The sequence below is a fragment of the Triturus cristatus genome, chromosome 9, assembly GCF_964204655.1.
Source record: "Triturus cristatus chromosome 9, aTriCri1.1, whole genome shotgun sequence".
Classification (NCBI taxonomy): Eukaryota; Metazoa; Chordata; class Amphibia; order Caudata; family Salamandridae; genus Triturus; species Triturus cristatus.
Genome location: NC_140592.1, coordinates 858572247 through 858592570, shown reverse-complemented (window position 1 = coordinate 858592570; position 20324 = coordinate 858572247). Strand labels below are relative to the sequence as shown.

The window sequence follows — 20324 nt, the reverse complement described above, 5'->3', positions numbered from 1 at the left end:
TCACACTGTGAGTCTGTGTGCATTTGGGAACCACTGTGAGAGAAGCATTTGGTAACATCGTGTATTTTTTGGCAGATAACTCTTTTAAAACCCTTTCATGTTGTCAAGTTTTAGTAGCATTAGTAGCAAGTCTTTGCTTATGCGTTGATTAAATGAGTCATGCTTTGACACTAACGTGCTGAACTTAAATATGTAGATTGTGTGCAGTACCATTACCTCTTCTAGACTAGTGAATGAGTTTTGGTAAACTGCTAGGGATAGTGTTGCTTGTCTAAAATCACACTGTGAGTCTGTGTACATTTGGGTAAGGATTGTGAGAGAAGCATTTGGTAACATAGTGTATTTGCTGGCAGATAACTGTTTTAAAATTGGTCATGTTGTCAAGTTTTAGTAGCTTTAGAAGCTATTCTTTGCTTATGCATTGATAAAATGAGTCCGGGTTTGAAACTAAAGTGCAGTACCATGTACTAATCTCGTCACTGTGCCAGAACTGAAAATTTAAAAGTTTTACCCAGGCACTGTCCTAGCAGTAGTCTGATGATTTAGTCAGTTTCCAATTACTCATGTTGTGAACCATACATTACCACATAGATTGCTTCAAATGTCTATGCAGTATGCATGCAGTCTTCTAACATACTATACTCTTGTCTTTCACATTTTCAAATCCCTAGTCAGTATCCATACAGTCCAGCAAACATCCTGCCACTCCCTTTGCACTCCTCTAGTGACCCATTCAGTACCAAGTACTAATCCATTCACTGTGTCAAAAGCCAACCACTTATAAATTCACTCAGGCACTCTCGTTGCTGTACTCTAATCATTCCGTCAGTTCCCAAAGTACTCATGCAGTGAGCCAGGCCTTAGCACATAGACTGCTTCAAATACATATTCACTATGCATGCAGGCCTCTAATCACCTACACAGTTGTCTTTCACACCTTCAATTCCCCAATCAGTATTCATACACTTCTAGCAAACACCCTGTCACTCACCCAGTGTGTCTCCTTATAGTACTGTGATCATTCAGTCAGTTAGCATGTAATCTTTTAGTGAGGTAGTCTTTAGGGCATGAACTGCTTCAAAGTAGTATGCACTATGCATGTAGTGTTTTAACGATCGTCACACTTGTGGTTCAGGGCTATAGTTTCTTAGTCAGTTTTTATATAAAATGTGTTTGTACAGTAATGGAATAGTATTCATTTGAAAGTTATTAATATACATTTATTTGTGATTCTTTTTTACAGATACAGAGCAGGAGTGTTTCTCATCTGTTTGCACTCTTCTCGTGCAAGATTGTTTGGATGAAGGGTCCTTCGGTGTTTCATCATACTTGCCGTGCCGTACGAGTATTACTTGTTAGGATCCCCTTGCAACAGAACTCTTTTGCAAATCTTGCACGTGACCAAGGTGGCATTGGTCTTTGTTTGCCCCTCGGGAAAAGTAAAAAATGTCCACACCACTGAAGGAAAACGTTGTGGGCGTGGTGCGTCCTCCAAAAATTCATCCTTAGATTCGGTGAATATTTTAAAGCGACAACATTTACAGTTTTTGTAAGTTAAACTTATAACATTTTGTTAGCTGTAAGCATTTTATATATCTGTGATTTGTATCTTGTGGTATTTTGTTGAGAATAGCATGTTGTTGGTTTTTTTTTAACAATCTTTGTGATTGTTTTTTTTTTTTGCCCGCTGTTAAGTGATGAGTACGATTGAAATTACCATTTTTTGTGAAATTTAATATATTCTGAGAACAGCAAAAAAGGCAAACAAATTACTTTGTGGAAATTATGCTGTGTTGTAAAAAATGTATTATTACATGTTATAATTTTTTTTCCTTTTCTTTCACAGATCCAAATTTTAAAATAAGCAATTTATATGAATTTAGATTGGAATGAAAATCTGAAAAAAATGTATACCATATTTTATTCCTATTACTGTGAAGGTAAGTTTAACTAAGTCTCAATATGCAGAATGAGGAGGTCTGCAAGAAGCTACAAAGTAGAAACACGTTTCTAAAAACACTCTGTTTATGTAGTTTTGAAATCTGACCATAATCAGATATCATGTGACCTGCAAAAAAAGAGATTTGAGGGGTTCATAATATTTACCATTTTAGCTATTGAAGGACCGCAGTTATTTCAATCATTCTTCTTTGAACATTTTTGCAGACAAAACTCTGTGCTTACCTTCTATCATTCGCAAGGAATTTTAAAAACGGAAATATGTCACTTTTTGTAACATAGTTATTGTGCAAGATACTCTTTCATATTTACAAAGAGAGGAAAAGGCACTCTGTGCACTTTTTATTTTCCATGTAAATACAACCTCATCATGCACACCACTTTGTGTTGAAAGGGTGTTCTATAAGTGTTGTTGTGCATGATTGCACTTAATACTCATAGAACAAGACACATGTCTAGATTTATCAGAAATCATAAATCTCGATATGTGTGTGAATGCTGCACCATTCTAAAATTGGTGTAGGAAAGCACAACAAGGAGAATTGTTTTAATTTCTCCACATTTTTATATCTTCAATGCATGCTGAATTGTTCAGCATACATTGAAGGAGAAAAATGCATTTTCTCATTGTTTTTGTGCAGGAAGGTGTGTCTTTCTGTAGAAAAACAAAGAGCACATGACACAGATATCCTTGCACTATGGTGCAAGGGTGCTTGTGTCACCACATGGCTGCAGTTTAAGCAGCCGTGCAGAGAGAAGCATAGATTTGCAACATATTTATGGACATATGTTGCATCCCTGTGCTTTGGAAGTACTACAGCACACAGCAGTTAAAGAGGTTACTGTGTGATGCTGCAGCACATCCTCATAGTTCGGCACTTATACATTCACCATACGCTACTAATGCATTCATTCAGTCAATTACGTACTACACATACATTCATCTAAACTTTCACACACTAACAAAGAAATGTAGCTCTTTTTTTAAACCAGGAAAGTTAGTTCTTACAAGAACTTTTTTTTTTCTTCCTTCTTTTATATATTTTTTTGGGCTTTCTGACCAATTTTTAATTTTTTCTGCAAAAAACAAAAACAAAACAGGAGGAACCAAACAATGAACTTCAGGGAACAATAAAAAAAACAAAAAACTAGCAAATGTGACTTTCTTGCCGGCGGCAGATCAGATCGATCGACTGCTCACCGTAGCACAAAGTCGCATTGCACTTAGTGCAGAGTATTATTAAATATTGAAATTGAGGACGGATGTCCAAATTTTGGGCTGATGGATGCACTCTTGAGGTGCTCGGCTGCGATGAGGTGGAAGACGCAGGAGCAGGAGTGTTTCTCATCCGTTTGCACTCTTCTCGTGCAAGATTGTTTGGATGAAGGGTCCTTGGGTGCTTCGTCATACTTGCCGTGCCGCACGAGTATTTCTTGTTAGGATCCCATCGTGACAGCACTCTTTTGCAAATCTTGCACGTGACCAAGGTGGCATTGGTCTTATTCTGCCCCTCGGGAAAAGGAAAACATTTCCACACCACTGAAGAAAAACGTTCTTTGGGTGGTGCCTCCACCAAAAATTCATCCTCAGATGTATGAGGAGATTCAGGTGATGCCTGCTGCCCTGAAGCCATTTTTAGGTGAAAAAAGTTAGAGCTAAGTGTAAACTTAGTCTAAAAAATCTTCTTCTCTGCAAAGGGATGCTCCTCCAAAGAAGGTCAAAGAAGAATGATTGAATTGGGTGGGGTCTTTCAATAGTTAGAAGAGGAAGTGTAATGAACCAATCAAATCTCTTTTTTTGTAGGTCACATGGGATCCACGCACCCTGCGCTTACGCAGCACGCACCCAGCGCGCATCCGCGAAATTGAATTAAAAAGAATTATAGGATTAGATGTAAAAATATAATTAGTTTTAAGACTACTTCAGAGTTTGTCTTCAATTAATATTCACATGAAATACATATATATATGTTTTTTAAAATGTTAAATATTTCGTAGGATCCGCGCACCTACCGCGTCATAGACGCAGATGACGCATCGCGGAAGCGTGTAAACGACGCGTTACGTACATCGAACGTGTCGCGTATAGGCTGGAAGGCGCATACCGGTCGCATTGCAATCGCGCACTAAACACGTACCGACGCATACCATGCGCGGATGCTATCGCGTACGGATCGGGAGCGGTGCGCTTAGGGTGCGCGGATCCAAAAACATGGAAAAAAATATATAAAATAAAGTTTTGAACATATAGTTAAAAAAATATTTTGAAAAATATAAAAAAATATGTTTGAAAAACCCATTAAATTCAAATATTTTTTAATTTTTAAAAGAAATAATTGAAAAAATAAGTTTAAAAAAATGGTGATAAAAGTATTTAAAACATTTTTTTTAATGAAATTTACACACTGAATTTGAAAAATATAGAAATCCATTCAAAATCATTAAACATGATATCTTCAGAGATAAGTTAAAGATAGGAATTAGCATTTAAAAAACCTTTGAAATTCACTGAAAAAACCATAGGTTTCATGCACGTTATAGTTAGGAATTGGCATTTAAAAAACCTTTGAAATTCACTGAAAAAACCAAAGGTTTCAGGGGCGTTATAGTTAGCTGGACATTTCCCTCGTACAAAACCCTAGAAATTCCCCCGTTAAAGTTAGTTCAGCTAACTATAACTCGCGCCCCCGCAATGCACTGCTGATGACGTCGCATATTACATCACTCATGACATGGTCAGTGACATCACTGATGATGTCATCCATGTGATAAATTAGTGCATCTTCTCACACCCTAATATAACCTTTGATACACCGACTCAAAATTTCAGACGGCCATTTTGAAAATCATAGATACTCCAATACCAATAACTACATACCCACTCATTGACTCTTAGGTCTACATACATCTCCACTCACTCACCTGTACAGTCACTCATACTTACAGTCACTCCGTACAGGACTATCATATGCATTTATACACCTATATAGACACTCACACACCGCCAGTCATCCATTGAGGTACTGACACACCTAGTCAGTCATGCAAATAAATAATCACAGTCCAATTTACTCACCTATACAGTTAAACACACTCAAGTTCACTTACTCATAAAAATACTAACAAATTCTGACGCTCTTATACAATTACTGATACAAGCACACACTCATCCATACAGCCACTCCCGCAATCACACACTCACATATAGATAGTTATATACTCTTACACACATATACACTGCGTTTCACATATGTAGTTACTGACACATGCACAACTGAGATAAACATTCAATCACTAACACACCCTTACATACAGTCACCCAACCATACAGTCCATCACAGTTGCACTCTTAAAACCATGCACCCATAGCATCACCCACTCACACATCTATGCACAGTCACACATACCCTACCCATACAAACACTCAGGCACCCATACAGATACTCAGACAACCAATCAATAACCCATATAGAAACTCATATTGCTATTCACAAAACCATGCAGTCACTTATACACCAACACACAGACACATACAGACATTCACACAGTTTAGTCACTATTCTGCAGTAAGATACATTTAATGACTCACTTATAGAGTCAGTTACGCACCTAGAAAATCATTCATTCACACACTTATACACCCACTCTTTCTTCCACAGGACTTTCACTATAAATATATAAAACATATTTAAACTTTACAGAAACACACAGTCACTGGATGACGTCATCAGTGATGTCATCAGTGATGTCACTGACCATGTCATGAGTGATGTAATATGTGACGTCATCAGCAGTGCATTGCGGGGGCGCGAGTTATAGTTAGCTGAACTAACTATAACAGGGGAATTTCTAGGGTTTTGTACGAGGGAAATGTCCAGCTAATTACAACGCCCCTGAAACCTATGGTTTTTTCAGTGAATTTCTAAGGTTTTTTAAATGCCAATTCCTAACTATAACGCCCCTGAAACCTTTGGTTTTTTCAGTGAATTTCAAAGGTTTTTTAAATGCTAATTCCTAAATATAACGTGCATGAAACCAATGGTTTTTTCAGTGTGATATATATGTTTGCTTAAGGTGTTTAAATCTTACTGAATGATTTTTATATAAATGTTTATTTACACACATTCATAGAAACTCCGATTTAAACATTTTAAGCAAATGTGTAAGCTTACGTATCGCATCAACCAAAAGCTGCTCTGTAGTGAAAGATTGATGGACAAATAAATGTGTGTGCCAATGTAAAGTGCGTGTTTTCTTTCCTGCTTTGCCTCTAGCACATTCAGCAGCTGCAGTGGTGAGGCCGAAGGGGCCAGAAAAAAAAAGAACGAGGCATGGGCCCTATCTGCCCCCTCCTCAAGTGTAGCAAATTCCCACACAGTTTGCTCCTTAGTTTACATTTCTTCAGGGGGACGTATGCTAAGTTTAGGGTCCCAGCTTAAAGGGTGTTACCATAGTCAAGCCTGCTTGTGACAAGGGTGTGAGTGACAGTTTTTTGCGGGTGTTGGTTAGGAGCCATTTGAAGTTTTGAGCCCAGAATTGTATACTGTACATTTCAGAGAATATAGGATTACATTCTTCTATGCCCATCCACATCCACCACTCAGCAGCCAGAATCGAACTACCACACCACACACACAGCACCTCAGAAACCTCCACTGGCTTTGAGTGCACGAAAAAGCACAATTCAGATGTCTCACACACACACCTTCAAAGGAATAATCAACATGGGCCCAGCTGTCTTGTTTTCAGAAACCGAATTTCATTTCACACTTCAGTCAGACACCTCCGATTGGCCTGACTACTTCTTTCACACATCCCATGAATATTCAGAACCAGAATCGATGGTTGGGCCGTCTTCCTATATGCAGTGCTTGAAATGGAAAAATAGAATTGCAGGTACTCCATACCAGAGTACCTGCTTATTTCTGAGAAGTGCCGGTACTCTCCAATTAAATGTATTTCGTCACGCTCGAGAAGTGCCGGTACACTCCTTCTCAAAATTAAAAAGTGCAGGTACTCCGTACCGGACAGTACCGGCACATTTAAAGCACTGCCTATGACTCCCAAAGCTTGGAAGGATGTGCCGTTACACATCAGAGCAGCTACTTCAATTCTTGAGTTCCGTAGGAATCGGATGACATGGCTCTTCGAATAGATGCCTCGCCAGCCCTAGGGTTTCCAAGACTAGCGCCTGCAACAGTGCCAAGATGCCCTCCTGTGCGATAGCGTGCTTTACAAATACTCATAACACAACAAATCACAGATTCCCAGCTTGACCAAATTGTGTGATCCAGCGCCATTGTTTTACTTGATTATGTATCATTTTCCTTAGCCGTTCAGCTTGAGAGCACGTTGAAGTAATTTTGTACAGAATCTGCGCTCTACAGAACCCTCACTTGTAAATGGTTAATATGAAATAATCTTGCTTCGTGTTTAATGACAACATAGGCTGTAGAAATAGTGAACACGACAAACTGACACATTTTGGGTAACTCGTGGGAAGGTCTTCAGGGTATGAGGGTGCTATGTTCTTAAGTGATACACAGAAATGTTGAAGTGCTGTTTTTATTTTAAAGACTTTATCATATTCATCATAATGTGTGTTGTCTTATTTACATGGCTCAGGCAGTGCTTTGACTCCTAATGCCAAGCTATAATCCCGGCTGAGCTCTCCCCTAGGTTGTCGCTTCCCCTCCTCCCACCAGAAATGTCATGTCTCCTACGCCCTTGTGTATATAAGCCACTTACTGTGTAGTACGTTATTACTGGTGGGAGCTAGGGATATGGCTATGGTTAAAGGCAAGGTTATGGTTAAGATTAGCTGTCTAGGCTGAGTAAACTGCGAGGCAATGTAGCTGTAGATCTGGGATGACTGCGATGCCGCCACACTAGTTAACGGAGTTACTTCTACTGATCCGGCTGTGTAAAACATTATGGTTTTTATTAACTGAAATAAATGTACAGTTGCGGCCGGCATAGCGCGTGTGCGCGGGCGGGGGGGGGGGGGGGGGGGGGGGGGGAGAGGATTGTGGGGGGGGAACGGAATTGCGCGGGAGGGAGCTAAATCTTTTTTTTATTTTTTTTTTTATAAACTTACCTTGAGGCCGTGTCCCACGTCTTCTCTGCTCTCCTGCCTCTGACTCGGACAGGAAGCAGGCAGCCAGGCTCCCCAAAGCCAATCACAACACTGCAATGCAGCATTGTGATTAGCCTGAGTGCAGTGACACGGTGCTCAGCCAGGGGCTGGAGGGGTGGGCATGTTCTCCATGCAGGCTGTAATGCAACCTGCATGGTGAAGGTGAAAGTGCACATGACTGGTTTGTGCGGCCCCAGAGGGCCGACCAGTCATTGTACACTTAGGAGTGGGCAAACCACTCCTCCCCTGCCCTGCGCCGTTAGCAGAGCAGCCCCGTCCACCCAAGAAAACATAAAATGGCATTAACTAAAAGTTATTACCATTTTATGTTTTTGCTTTTCGCACTGTGAGAAAGCAGTGGGGTGACCCTCCTCCGCATAGCGGAAGTGCCGCCACTGTATATACTTTGACTCTTTGAGAAAAGTTACTTGTAACCGCCTGACAAGGTATGTTTGTAAATGACTTGTAGAATGGTTTTGTGGTTTCTTTCTACACAAAGTTTATTTTGTGTTCTTCTTTCATTCTTCTTGTTAGCTTGCTGAGAGCTGGATGGGTTACAGCGGCCCTGGTTATGGAATAGCTAGCATAGTTGTCTCCGAAAAATATATCTGGTGCTTGGATTATAGAGGCACTTTATACTGCAGTGCCCTGCCCAGCGCTGGACTTCGGTGGCAGAAATTTGAAGATTTCGTCCAGCAGGTGGCAGTCTCGCCCTCAGGTTAGTTGCCAGCAATGTGCTTTCTTTTTTACAATGATATTAACTTTTTTAAAGACATTATATCTTTTGCAACTACTTCCATACTGTGGATATTGTGCAGTACCAAGGCTCTCATGCAAGAACCATATTTAACTTAAGTTTTTTATTACATGCTCAGGTGCAAACTGCAACAGAAAAAAATCCACCCAAACATGACACTGATTTATTCAATGTGATGCACAAGTATAAACAAACCAATTGAAAAGGCGCAAGGTGACATTGCCAGGGGTGTAAAACTCAGGCCTGTGCGACGCGGCTGAAACTCGACACTTTCAGAGGGCCCTCATTCGGCCTAATGCTAATAAATGTATGTGAGGTATGGGAGCCTTCGGGGCCTCTGAAGGCACTCTGCGGGGTAGCCCCATGTTTTTGTGTTAAACTTGAGTGCTCCCCCCTGCAAGGTACATGGAGGGCCCCCCTCCAGTTTTAATAAGGAGCTCTCAGGTCAGGGTACTGTGCTGAGGGGGTCCCTTGAGCTTGGGGACCCCCGCACCGCAGGGACTGCGGGGCCCATGTTACGTCACTGACGCCCCTGGCTACTATAGGCATTTTTAACAAATCCCTGCTGTATTGTCACATCCCTTTTCCTTTGAAATTTAAGCTTTGATTAACTTTTTTTTGTTTGCGGACTCAGCGGGAGGCCCTCCAGAGCGGAAGGTCTAAATTTTGCTTGGATCCGAGACAAGGAATGCAGAACAGTTCATGCTGATGGCCACTGACAACATCTCGTGTTCGGATTGTGTGAGGTGCAGCTGGCCTCTATTCGGAGAAACATAGGCCTCATTAAAATCTCTGCGACCCCAGCGCGGTGTACTGTACAGCTGCCAGGTGAACGAGGTGCCTTCCAGTCACACTCCCTTCATGGAACATGAGGGAACGGCATGTTCCCTCATGCGGTTTACAAGCGGGAGTGCACGATTAAACGGTTACTGTTTCTCATCTCTTCTGAACAGAATGAAAACTAGGAACGTCGATCACTGTGTGTGGTGGGAAGGCAACTGTTTAAAAAGACTGCTCTCATTCTACACGCAGTTATGTACGCATGCCTTTGCGCCGAGGCGCACGTCATCACGTGGCTTCTGACTGGGCTGAGAAGAGTGGTTATCTTTGAGTCGAGGCGCACAGCATCAAAGTGCAGGGCACAAGTCCTGAAAAAATAAGGGAGGGGGGGGGGGGGAACCTAGTTAGACAGTGTGAAAGTGGCATCACGGCGCGTGACATCATACCTCGTATCACAGGAACTGACATCACAGGAAGAGGCATCTCAAGCAGCACACATAGATAGAGGAATATGCCTCTGAAGATTGTTTTTGTGCAGGAAGGTTCCCCTTCCAACACAAAAACAATCCTGCATGCAACGCAGCGACCCTTGAACCATGGTGCAGGGGTGCTTGGGTTGACACAGGGCAGTCCATTGTGCACCGCACCGGGAAAGGACAGGAATGCGCTACACTGTAATACATTCCTGCCGACTATAATGCAGCAGTTACTTTTTAATAAATAGGTTCCCAATTTGTTGAAAACTCTGACACAAAGAAATTGGCAACGAAGAGAAAACTAACAGTATCTTTTCTGGTTAAACTGGTTGTAAAGCCTGAATTTTAAAATATCTTTTGGGGTTAAGGCACCTGCTGCAGAGATCTGTGTGTTTCTAGTAAATCTGAATGAATAATAATGGTAAGATATCTCTGGAGGTTAATGCACATGCTTGGAAGGTCGGTGTTTTGTTTAGGCCTCGTTTTGACTCTTACTGTAGCACAGAGGGTTAATTTGTCTCCTACAAATCACATCATGTTACATGCAAATGACAGATTTTATTTTATATAGATAAGTAAGTGGGTACTGTTTTGAACATAGAGATCCGAATGTTGTTTGCAGTTACATTGTAATCCTTGTAATATAGCACAGAGCTATGAAGGATGGTATGTGACTTCTACTCTTTGGAACCCCCATTGTTTTTATGTAACATATCCTGTACGTTGACTTACAAACTTATATGATTTATTGTTAATCTAATGTGCTCGTGGGATGTAAAGCGCTCCAACACCCTGCATTGGGATGAGCAGCGCTATAAAAGAAACAGATAGCGGTATTTAGATTATTTAAACACCTCATCAGGGGTAGTAAGTGCTATATAAATGCAATTTATTTTGTGTAAATACTCGGAAAGACCAACACATCTAAAGTTCTTACAGTGCATGCATATCTTGTATACAGGGACTGAACAAAGTCAAAAGCATACTTCTCTTAAGTACGTCTGAAGTGGTAACAAGGTGTGTATCTTTGTTTGCCTTCAACTGCATTTGCATCTAGGTTTGAGACTCCAGACTGCTCCCAGCCAGGAGACTCGAACAAAAGAAGGCCTGATGACACCTCATATTCAACCTTTGGTATGGGCCCAGCTGGAGTCAGAAATAAGAAACCCCTCTTCCTGCCTGCACGATGTTGTGTATCAATAGCAGAAAACGTACAGGCGCTGCTGGATATGTCCCAGTCTTTGAAATTTACGCCGGTACAAGTATAGCATATTTTTCAGTGGGGCCCAACTTCTTGGCAGGGTGGACGGCATCCACCCTGAGGAAATAGTCCACCATCATGTACTCCCATCTTGTGCCCTAATCACGTGGATTCTGACTGGGCTTAGAAGAGCGGTTGCATACTGTGGATCAATAAAGAGGAAATTCCATAGCTTGTTGGCATGTCCAGGAAGCTTGCAATACAGTAAGAAGAGACATTTTGGTGACAAGACAGAGCTTTCAGACAAAATACCTCGGGTCAGTTTTTTGTCCTGATGCAAACACCTTGCACCTAATGCAATCCTGGCACACCTTTCCTTTCCCTTAGCCTTATTTGCGTCTCCTTTTTACTGTAAACATTTATGCAATTTGTGTTCTTATTAGATGATCTACAAATAAATAGGACTGCACATACCTAGTACATGACATATGACTACTTTCTTGGAAATAAACCCTGTTTATGCACCGTGCCAAATGACCTCTGGTGCATGGTCCAAGCTTTGTACAAAGCGTGTCCTCTGACCAAGTGATCCTTGTACTAACCTCTAGATGATTACCGGATTTCCTTTTCCAGATGCTTTTTTTTTTATAGCTGAGGATTTGTGTACACGATCTTATTTACTGAACTGATTCATTGTTATGTCTTTGATCAGTCACTGGATCCTTCAAGATTGTTTGCTACTGCTAGCCTGTGTACAAGTCCCCACATTCACACTTTTGTGCTACTGGTTCTTTTAAACTTAAAATTTTCCATGTAGTTTCTGGTTTTTGTGCCTACTGTGATAACCTCATCCATGTGCCTTTCAACTTTATGAAGCTTCAAATTAATTTGAATGCTGTCAGACAGAGGCCTCCTGTTGGGTATGTTGTGGCAACATTCGTTCTTCAAAAGAACCGACTAATGCCTTAAAAGAATTGAAGGAGTTATCCCTTTAACCTCGCCACCAAAACATTGGTCTGTTTCTACACACACCCCCATCAAATTTGACAAAGCTTTAGCTTCTCTTACGATATTTTATTCCCAGCTAAGGAAATATGATATGTTGTGGACCAGGGAAAGCTTTAGATCTTTTCTCACTCAATGTCAGACACCCAACATTTTTTATTGATGTACCTTTGTAGGAAGCTGGCTCTATATATACTATACCAAAGTAAGGTATAGTGTGCACAGAGTCCAGGGAGTTCCCAGTGGTATAGCAGAGGCTAAATTATATAAGTACCACCAGCTCCCTTTGTAGTAGTGTGGGCCAGCAGCTAGGCTTATCAGGAGGGTGTGTTAAGCATTTATTGTATTCACTCAATCAAAAACTGGTTACACACACACTCGCAGACAGAATCCAGGCCAATTGGATGAATATTTCTCCAGCGGAAAAGGCAAATTTACATATTCTCCCTATGTCACAGACTCGTCATCACACTAACTCATCCATACACTCATTCATTGGTGGGGCCCATAACACCACACGCACTCATCTTACACAAATCTGTACACAGGAGAAACAGCGCTGGAAATGTGGGTACCTTTTTTTACCTATCAGGATTAAACTTTCTTTACATTATACACATTATATACATCTGCACCTATGGAATCCTGACCTTAACATCAAGGCACTCCACCACTTGCTCGCCGGACCAATTAGTTGGACTGGTTGATGGTGATTTAGAACCAGCTAAAACACAATTAAAACCTAGGAAACATTTGATTAATTTTCAGTACTCCATTAAAGAATCACAAACTCATTTCTTATTAATCCAAATTTGTTTATCTAATATTAACTTGTTCTGCATTAGCATTTAGGCGCTACTGATTATAACATAATTCAGTTTATTTCAAGAAGAAAACCAAATCTTTGGAACATAAGCATAGATTTAGAAATGCATTTGATAGTTACCAGGTAGCAAAAGTGGGCGATCCTCCGATCACACAGAGGATTATTCAAAGTCTCTGATACAATCTCCGGGATAAATTGTCCAACCCAGAGCAATGATTAAACCATCAGATGAAATAACTTCCCGAAAATCAAAGAAACGTAAGGTAAACCATGGAAATCTTCATCAGCTCAACGTAGACCCTACGCCACGGAAGATCAGCCCAGTGAACTAACCCTCTTGGGCGGATGAGGGTCTTTTTATACCCTTTTTTCCCTCTTACTTCAGATCAACATGCAACAATTTAGGGGTAGAAACTGTTCGGATTGGCCAGTCCGGGTCAACTTGCAATTTCTTAAAAGTTTCACATGACCCACTGGTTTTCCATGAGACTTGGCATAGCAAAGCGCAAAATGAATTTCTTCTCCTCCGGTTCAAAGGCAAAAGTTTCAAGGTAACAACATGCAAGCCTCCTTGTACAGCTCTTTCATTGTCCCTTTGGTAGTTCACACCGTTCATCACTTGGCAACCCTCCATGCTCCTATCCTTGACAAGGAACACGATGGTACAGGGGCTGAGGTTACTTGGAGATCTCCAGAGCCATCCGATTCTGCGCAGAAGTTATCGCGCTCACATTACAGCGGCTTCACAGGAGCTCCATCTTAAGTACTGCGGCCTAGCAGGCCCGAATGCCAATTTAAGCAAAAACAGACATAACAGTAACTAGAATATAGAAATGAAGATTCTAATGTTTAATCCCACTCTAATCCCAATGTATATTAGCATTTTCCTAGCTTGTAGCAACATTTAAAGCACGTCTGAGCATACCCTGCCAACTTATGGCGAACAAAGCGGTACAAAAGGGGGTGGTGATGGACGGAGCATCAGAACCAATCAAACACTCACACCCAGTCAACAGATCTGTGTTTGAACCATCACCGTTCTTTAGCCCACTTTGCCACCCCAGTTCAGACATGGCCATATGCAAATCAGTCTGACCCTATGCCTCATGGGAACAGTCCAGCCCGAACTGCCAAGCCATGCCTTCCCTGGACCGGAAAGAAGCTTCCTAGGACCGGTTTCTGGCATTTCAGCCGTCTTCTGCCAGGCTTGCTTGAATCCAGTGGCAAAGTGAGCAAGGGACTCACTTCTGAGCATACCCTGCCAACTTATGGCGAACAAAGCGGTACAAAAGGGGGTGGTGATGGACGGAGCATCAGAACCAATCAAACACTCACACCCAGTCAACAGATCTGGGTTTGATCCATATGACAATGTCTGAACTGGGGTGGCAGAGTGGGCTAAAGAACGGTGATGGATCAAACCCAGATCTGTTGACTGGGTGTGAGTGTTTGATTGGTTCTGATGCTCCGTCCATCACCACCCCCTTTTGTACCGTGTTGTGCAGTAATGCCAACTAGTTTTGTTTTTAAACTCTGGGAGCTGTTTTTCAAAAATGTTTGCTCTTATATCACAGTGGGTGTTTGGTTACTCTTAGATTGCACCACTCCTTGCCATGAATACAATCGTAATACACTGTACATTTTTGAAGAGAAAATACAGGTACCTGCTTGTTGGCATGCATGCATTGCAGAAATCAAGTTAGAGATGAAGCACAACCCAAGCTTCAATAATATAGAAACAAAAGACCAAATGATAAAGCGAGGCAAGACAACTTAGAAAAAAGAGAATAAAAAGGACCGCATACATCTGTGTCAAAGATACAATATTTAATTGTATTATACAGTGAATATTCAATTGATCTAACAGTTTCCAAATAACTAAACATTGCTATTGACTACAAACCCCCTGGGGAAATAAATACACCCGAAATAACAAAAAAATACAAGAAACAAGTGAAGTAAAGGTCATAAGTGTGGTCAGTTACAGTGGGGTTTTGGAAAGTCCTACAAGTAATAAAACAAACATGAATTAGTCCGTGAAATCTGAATGATTCCACATGTCCACACCTGTACTGTTGTAGACATATTGGCTCACCAGTCACTGAAAGCTTCCTTATTGAGGATAAAACACGAGTGGGATTTGAATAAATGGACACAAATAAATGTATTACCAGGCATTGAAAAACCAGTAAAATATTTATGTAATTCAAACGTTCAATTCACATGTCGCTTTTGCTATTGTATTTGAGACACAGTGTATGGAAACCTCACAAGAACTATTATGAAAACAAAATGTTCATCAAAAACAGACCAAGCCTGAAAAAGATCAAACAAGTAATAACACTGCAAAAAGAAGCAGTTAAAGAATTTTTGTAAATTTTTTTATTTGAGAGCTTTCTATAGAGCTCCATCACTTGGAGTAAATGGATGGTGAACACATAGCACAACAGATTATGTGTATTGGGAGCTACAATACCAGCAATTAAAAAGATAACCCAACTGAAATAAGTGTCTGGGAGGGAGGTTTAATACTGAAGGAAAAATAGCAGTCTTCATCTGGATAGGAGAGGAAAGGAACCACGAGTGTATATTAAATGGGGGTCTGCCTTGAAGCACAGCTACTCATTAGTATTTGTAATTTGTAGATTTATATAGTGTGGCTTATCACCTGTGAGGGTATCCGGGCGCTGACCATGGACTTGGGGAGATTAAGTGATTTGCCCAAAATCACAGGATGTTGATCCGATGCCGAGACTCAAACCCTGTTCCCCAGCTCCCAAGTCGACAGCTCTGGCCGCTGCACAACATTCTCTCTCTGGCGTCTTTAGTAAAGTATATTCTGAGGCAGATAAGGATTCAAATGGTTACGTAGGGGCACACGGTTAGGCATTTGTTTTAAATTGTGCTGTAATGAGTTCCAGGTAGTGATAGCCACACCTGAGAATGGATGATGTTGAGTTAGTGATGTTCTGAAACTAGGACTCTCCAAGAGCAGTGCATTCTTACTGTGCAGATAGCTGATCTGGGTTGGGATAAAAATACCATTTCACAATATACCAAGGAAACACATTAACATGCCAAGTGCATGATGTCTTAAGCCTCTACAGCATGCCAAATAATTGTGAAATGAGGCTGGGTATAAACTAGAATGGCATGACTTGCAAAAAAGCAATGGATTTAACCCAGATCTGTAACTGGGGGTGAATGTTTGATTTGTTCAGGATTCCGTCTATCATGTGTTCTTTTTGTATTTGTCTCCCTAAATGGAAAGGGTATGCCCAGACGTGGGTTCCGTGCTCGCTATGCCATCAGATTGTAGCTAGACTGACTGATAAGGGGTGATACCTTGAAACCTGTCCCAGGATACTTGTTTCCAGTCCAGGGTGGACCTTACCTGGCAGTTCGGGCTGGACTTTTCCCATGGGGAGCAGGGTCAAGACTGATTTGCATATGGCTGGGTCTAAACTGGAATTGCATGGCGTACAAAAAAGCGATGGTTTTAACCCAGATCTGTGACTGGGGTGAATGTTTGATTTGTTCAGCATTCCGTCCATCATCTGTTATTTTTGTATTTGTCAATGTCATTTTGCCATGTATACACACATTTTCATATTTTCATATTAAATACACACTTTTCGATTTTGATATACATATAGTAATTCAACTAATGGACTGCATACCGGAGAGTCACTCACAGGCAGCTGGCGAGCTATCAGTTGCTCACGAGCTACTTGTTGGTGGAGTCTTAAACAGACGGTTTCCTATAGTGAAACTTGAAGAGATGCATGCAGCCCTTTACAACGCATTGGAAAATGGAAAACTGATATTGGACAATGTTTTCACAGGTAGAAGCCACTTTCAATCAATCAATCAATCACCTAAAGTAGAGACCGGGTTGAAGACTGGCTTACTCAGCGATGTTACCATGTCCTCTTGCACACCTGGCGTGCATAGATAGGCACAGTGTGTGGCGCAGTAGCCGCAGATACTCCGCGGCAACCAGTCGCCAACGTAAGATACAGGCGGATGAGGTGAGCCAGGAAACAATGATGGTGATCATAATGCAACATCCAGAGCTCCACAGAGCAGCCGTGGACCTGCAGGGCAAAGCACAAACCTCTCCGTACCACAGATACCCAGATCAGGGTGCAAGAAAAGAACCCTCATCCACATGATCGGCAACACTGCAACCCTGCACGCTGACAGGCAATTTATGCGAGACTAAGCCACATGACGTTTAATTACACGTCCCTTTACACATTAAAGCATGGGCACAGGAGCCAAAGTTGATTACTGTAAACAGAACAGCCATCTTAATTTTTAACAACTAATAGATTAAACAAATAACTTACACTGAGTTAGTTCTTAGGCTTCAGCCCGTGATACAAAAGATTGATTGAATTATTGTGATATCTGACATAGAACAAAGAATAGGTTGTCTCATACTAGTGACCTAAAAGACAGCATTAATTGAATTTAAAAAAATTGTGTTTTTAGGGGATGTGCACTTTGCTATAGGTCAGTCAGTTGTAAGAATCTCTATAGCTGACAAATTGGCCAGTATTTTATGTAGCAACTTATTGTGTTTTCATAAAAAAATTGTCATATCAGCAGAACACTGGTCATGTATTAACACAAGAAGTAAAGCGGCATGGCTTTTTTGTGCTTCCTACATTGCACTGTGGGGCGTGATATGCCAAGCGAACCATATGCCAAACGTTCCCTATACAGATCGCCATCTTAGAGCGGGGCATTTTTTTAATTAGCAGGTCTGCTAGAACAGTTTTCATCAACCTGGGCACATCATATTCCACTCATTATATAATGTAAGTAATAATTTTAGTTGTTAACGGTCCATTTTAAATAAAATTATTTAATCCTTTGACCAACTCTGCATGCGTGCGTTATGTGTCAAAAACATCCGTAGACTCGGCAGGTCATAAGTACTAAATATTACAATCCTTGTTATTTTTCATACCTTGAAGAAGTTTCTGAAGTGAGAATGCTTGTTTTGTCCTTAATCAAGGTTTTATGTGAAGTAGAAATGACCCGCCTTAGCGTGGCAGCCATGCTAAGAGGCTGGGAGTGGCAGGGTGCCCATGATTCCGCTCGACTGCTTATCACAGCAGTCGGTCTTTTCTGAGTTATTGGAAGCAGGTTGTGTATCTTCTCAGAGACTGAACATGGTCAGAAATAGGAACCCCCAACAGCACCTATGCCATGGGAAGTAACACGGCGTAAACGCTATGTTTGGAAAATCTGCATGAGTGCTCAAACACAAAGCAAGCAGCGATGAGGGATAGAGGAAACAGAGCTTGGAGCGCCAAGAAAAAAGATCAAAATGGGTTAAAATGCAAAAAAAGAACCAAAGCAAGCACTATGCTACACAACAAGAACAAGAGTTACACAAAAATAAACAGACACATCGATTATTTAGCGCGACACAATGACCACACGAGTTGCACAAAAATACACAGACTTATCGATTATTTAGCGCACCCTAGAAAATGTAAATATTCATCCTGGAGCAGAAGAGTTTGTGAGGAGATCAGAACAAGATTTACAGCCTTCTTTACAGAAACTGAGCTCAGAGCGAGTGAAGAAACGAGTGCTTCTGTAAAGTGCTCCAAATCAAAGCAAAAAGTAGTTCCAAAAGCATTTGCTAGAATGGGAGCTGGGGATGGATAGTAGTAACTGGTTCATGCTCTTGGGGCAGGTTAAACACAGGAAGAGCAGTGACGCATGCATGCATTGGACAAATGTGAAGAAAGAATGAGAGCGACGATGGAGCCAGCAAATGGGCAGCGTATGCAAGCTGAAGCCCACAAAGTATATACAACATGTCTCTTCGAGACAGCACATGAGGCCAAGCACCTCATATTTGTGCAACCTGTTCCATCCGGCGCGCCTTTGGGCCTTGCTGGTTATGAAGGGGACCCTACTGAATCTACGCTGGTGGATATGGTGCCAGTTGGGCCCAGGGATCTACAGAGGGATCCCGAGACCGGCGTTGCTAGCGGCCCCGGCACCCACTGGTGGCGCCGTCCCCATCCCCGACACACACAGTCGGAGAGGCGTTGTCCAACACTGGCACCGACTGGAGCCATGCTGTTTAAGCCAGAGCCTGAGCCTTATTCTTATGGGCTAGGATTCAGGGAGGAATGGGAGGGGTTGGCGGATCCTGAGGTATACCAGCCTTATGAAGAACAAATGGACTGGTGTGAGGATCTGGGCGAAGCTACTCGACCAGACACTTCTACAGATACTGGCATGCTTTGTCTCCCTACCGTGGCTACAGAGAAGGGAGCTTCATTCTCAATGGTGGTGCGGAGGGCAGCTGAGGTCCTGGACCTTAGTTTGCCCATTTGGCAGTCAAGACCAATGTCTTGACAAAAGTTTCTTGAAACAAAGTATGTAGAGCACGACAGGAGAAGCCAAATTTGGTTCTTTATAAAGCCCTCACTCACCAACCTGGTTGGTGACATGCTTCAACATTGGGCCCCACCAGGAGAGGCCGAGTGCCACCCTGGTGTGCTGCAAAGCCAGAATTACTGCGGAGCTGGCTATTCGTGTGTGGTGAATAGTGAAGATGTGAAAGTTAAAAGTATCACGATTGTGTCCAGAAAAAATGTTTTATTAAAGGCCAATCGGACACATCCTAAGTGCTACCAGTCCCCATTCCTCTTCCATTATTTTTTGGAAGAGATACATAGACGATATCCTCCTTATCTGGAAAAGTGTGGAGATCGACCTAATGATTTTTCTACAATGGTTGAATACCCTGGATCTTAACTTAAAATTAACTCACACTTGTAGCTCACAATCAGTGATGTTTCTGGACGTTGTGATCTCGAAGTCCAATGCTTGTCTAACAACCAAAACTTACTACAAACCCACTGCCAGGAACAATCTTCCCGAATTCGCTAGCTTCCACCCAAGACCTTTACGAGAAAACGTACCCTATGGCCAATATCTTAGGGTAAGGAGAAACTGCAGTAACCTGGAAGACTTCCGCAAGCAGTCCACTGATCTCACAACTAAGTTGAAACATCGGGGTTACCCAGACAAAATTTTAAACAAAGGCTATAAAAGAGCACGCAACCAGCCAAGAGAGGCGCTCCTTGAAGATAACCCCAAAGTAAATAAAGACCTACCACTGACATGCGTAACAACTTACAGCAGTG

The 20324-nt window shown here is 41.7% G+C and overlaps 1 protein-coding gene across 2 annotated transcripts in view; it reads left to right on the top strand.

The window, feature by feature from the left end:
• Positions 1-20324, top strand: part of TECPR2 (tectonin beta-propeller repeat containing 2) — a 616143-nt gene that overhangs the window by 302665 nt on the left and 293154 nt on the right. For both annotated transcript variants that reach the window (XM_085626337.1, XM_085626336.1), the window contains exon 11: positions 8630-8813. In XM_085626337.1, the coding sequence (XP_085482463.1) occupies positions 8630-8813 (184 nt within the window). The remainder of the gene's footprint in view (positions 1-8629; positions 8814-20324) is intronic.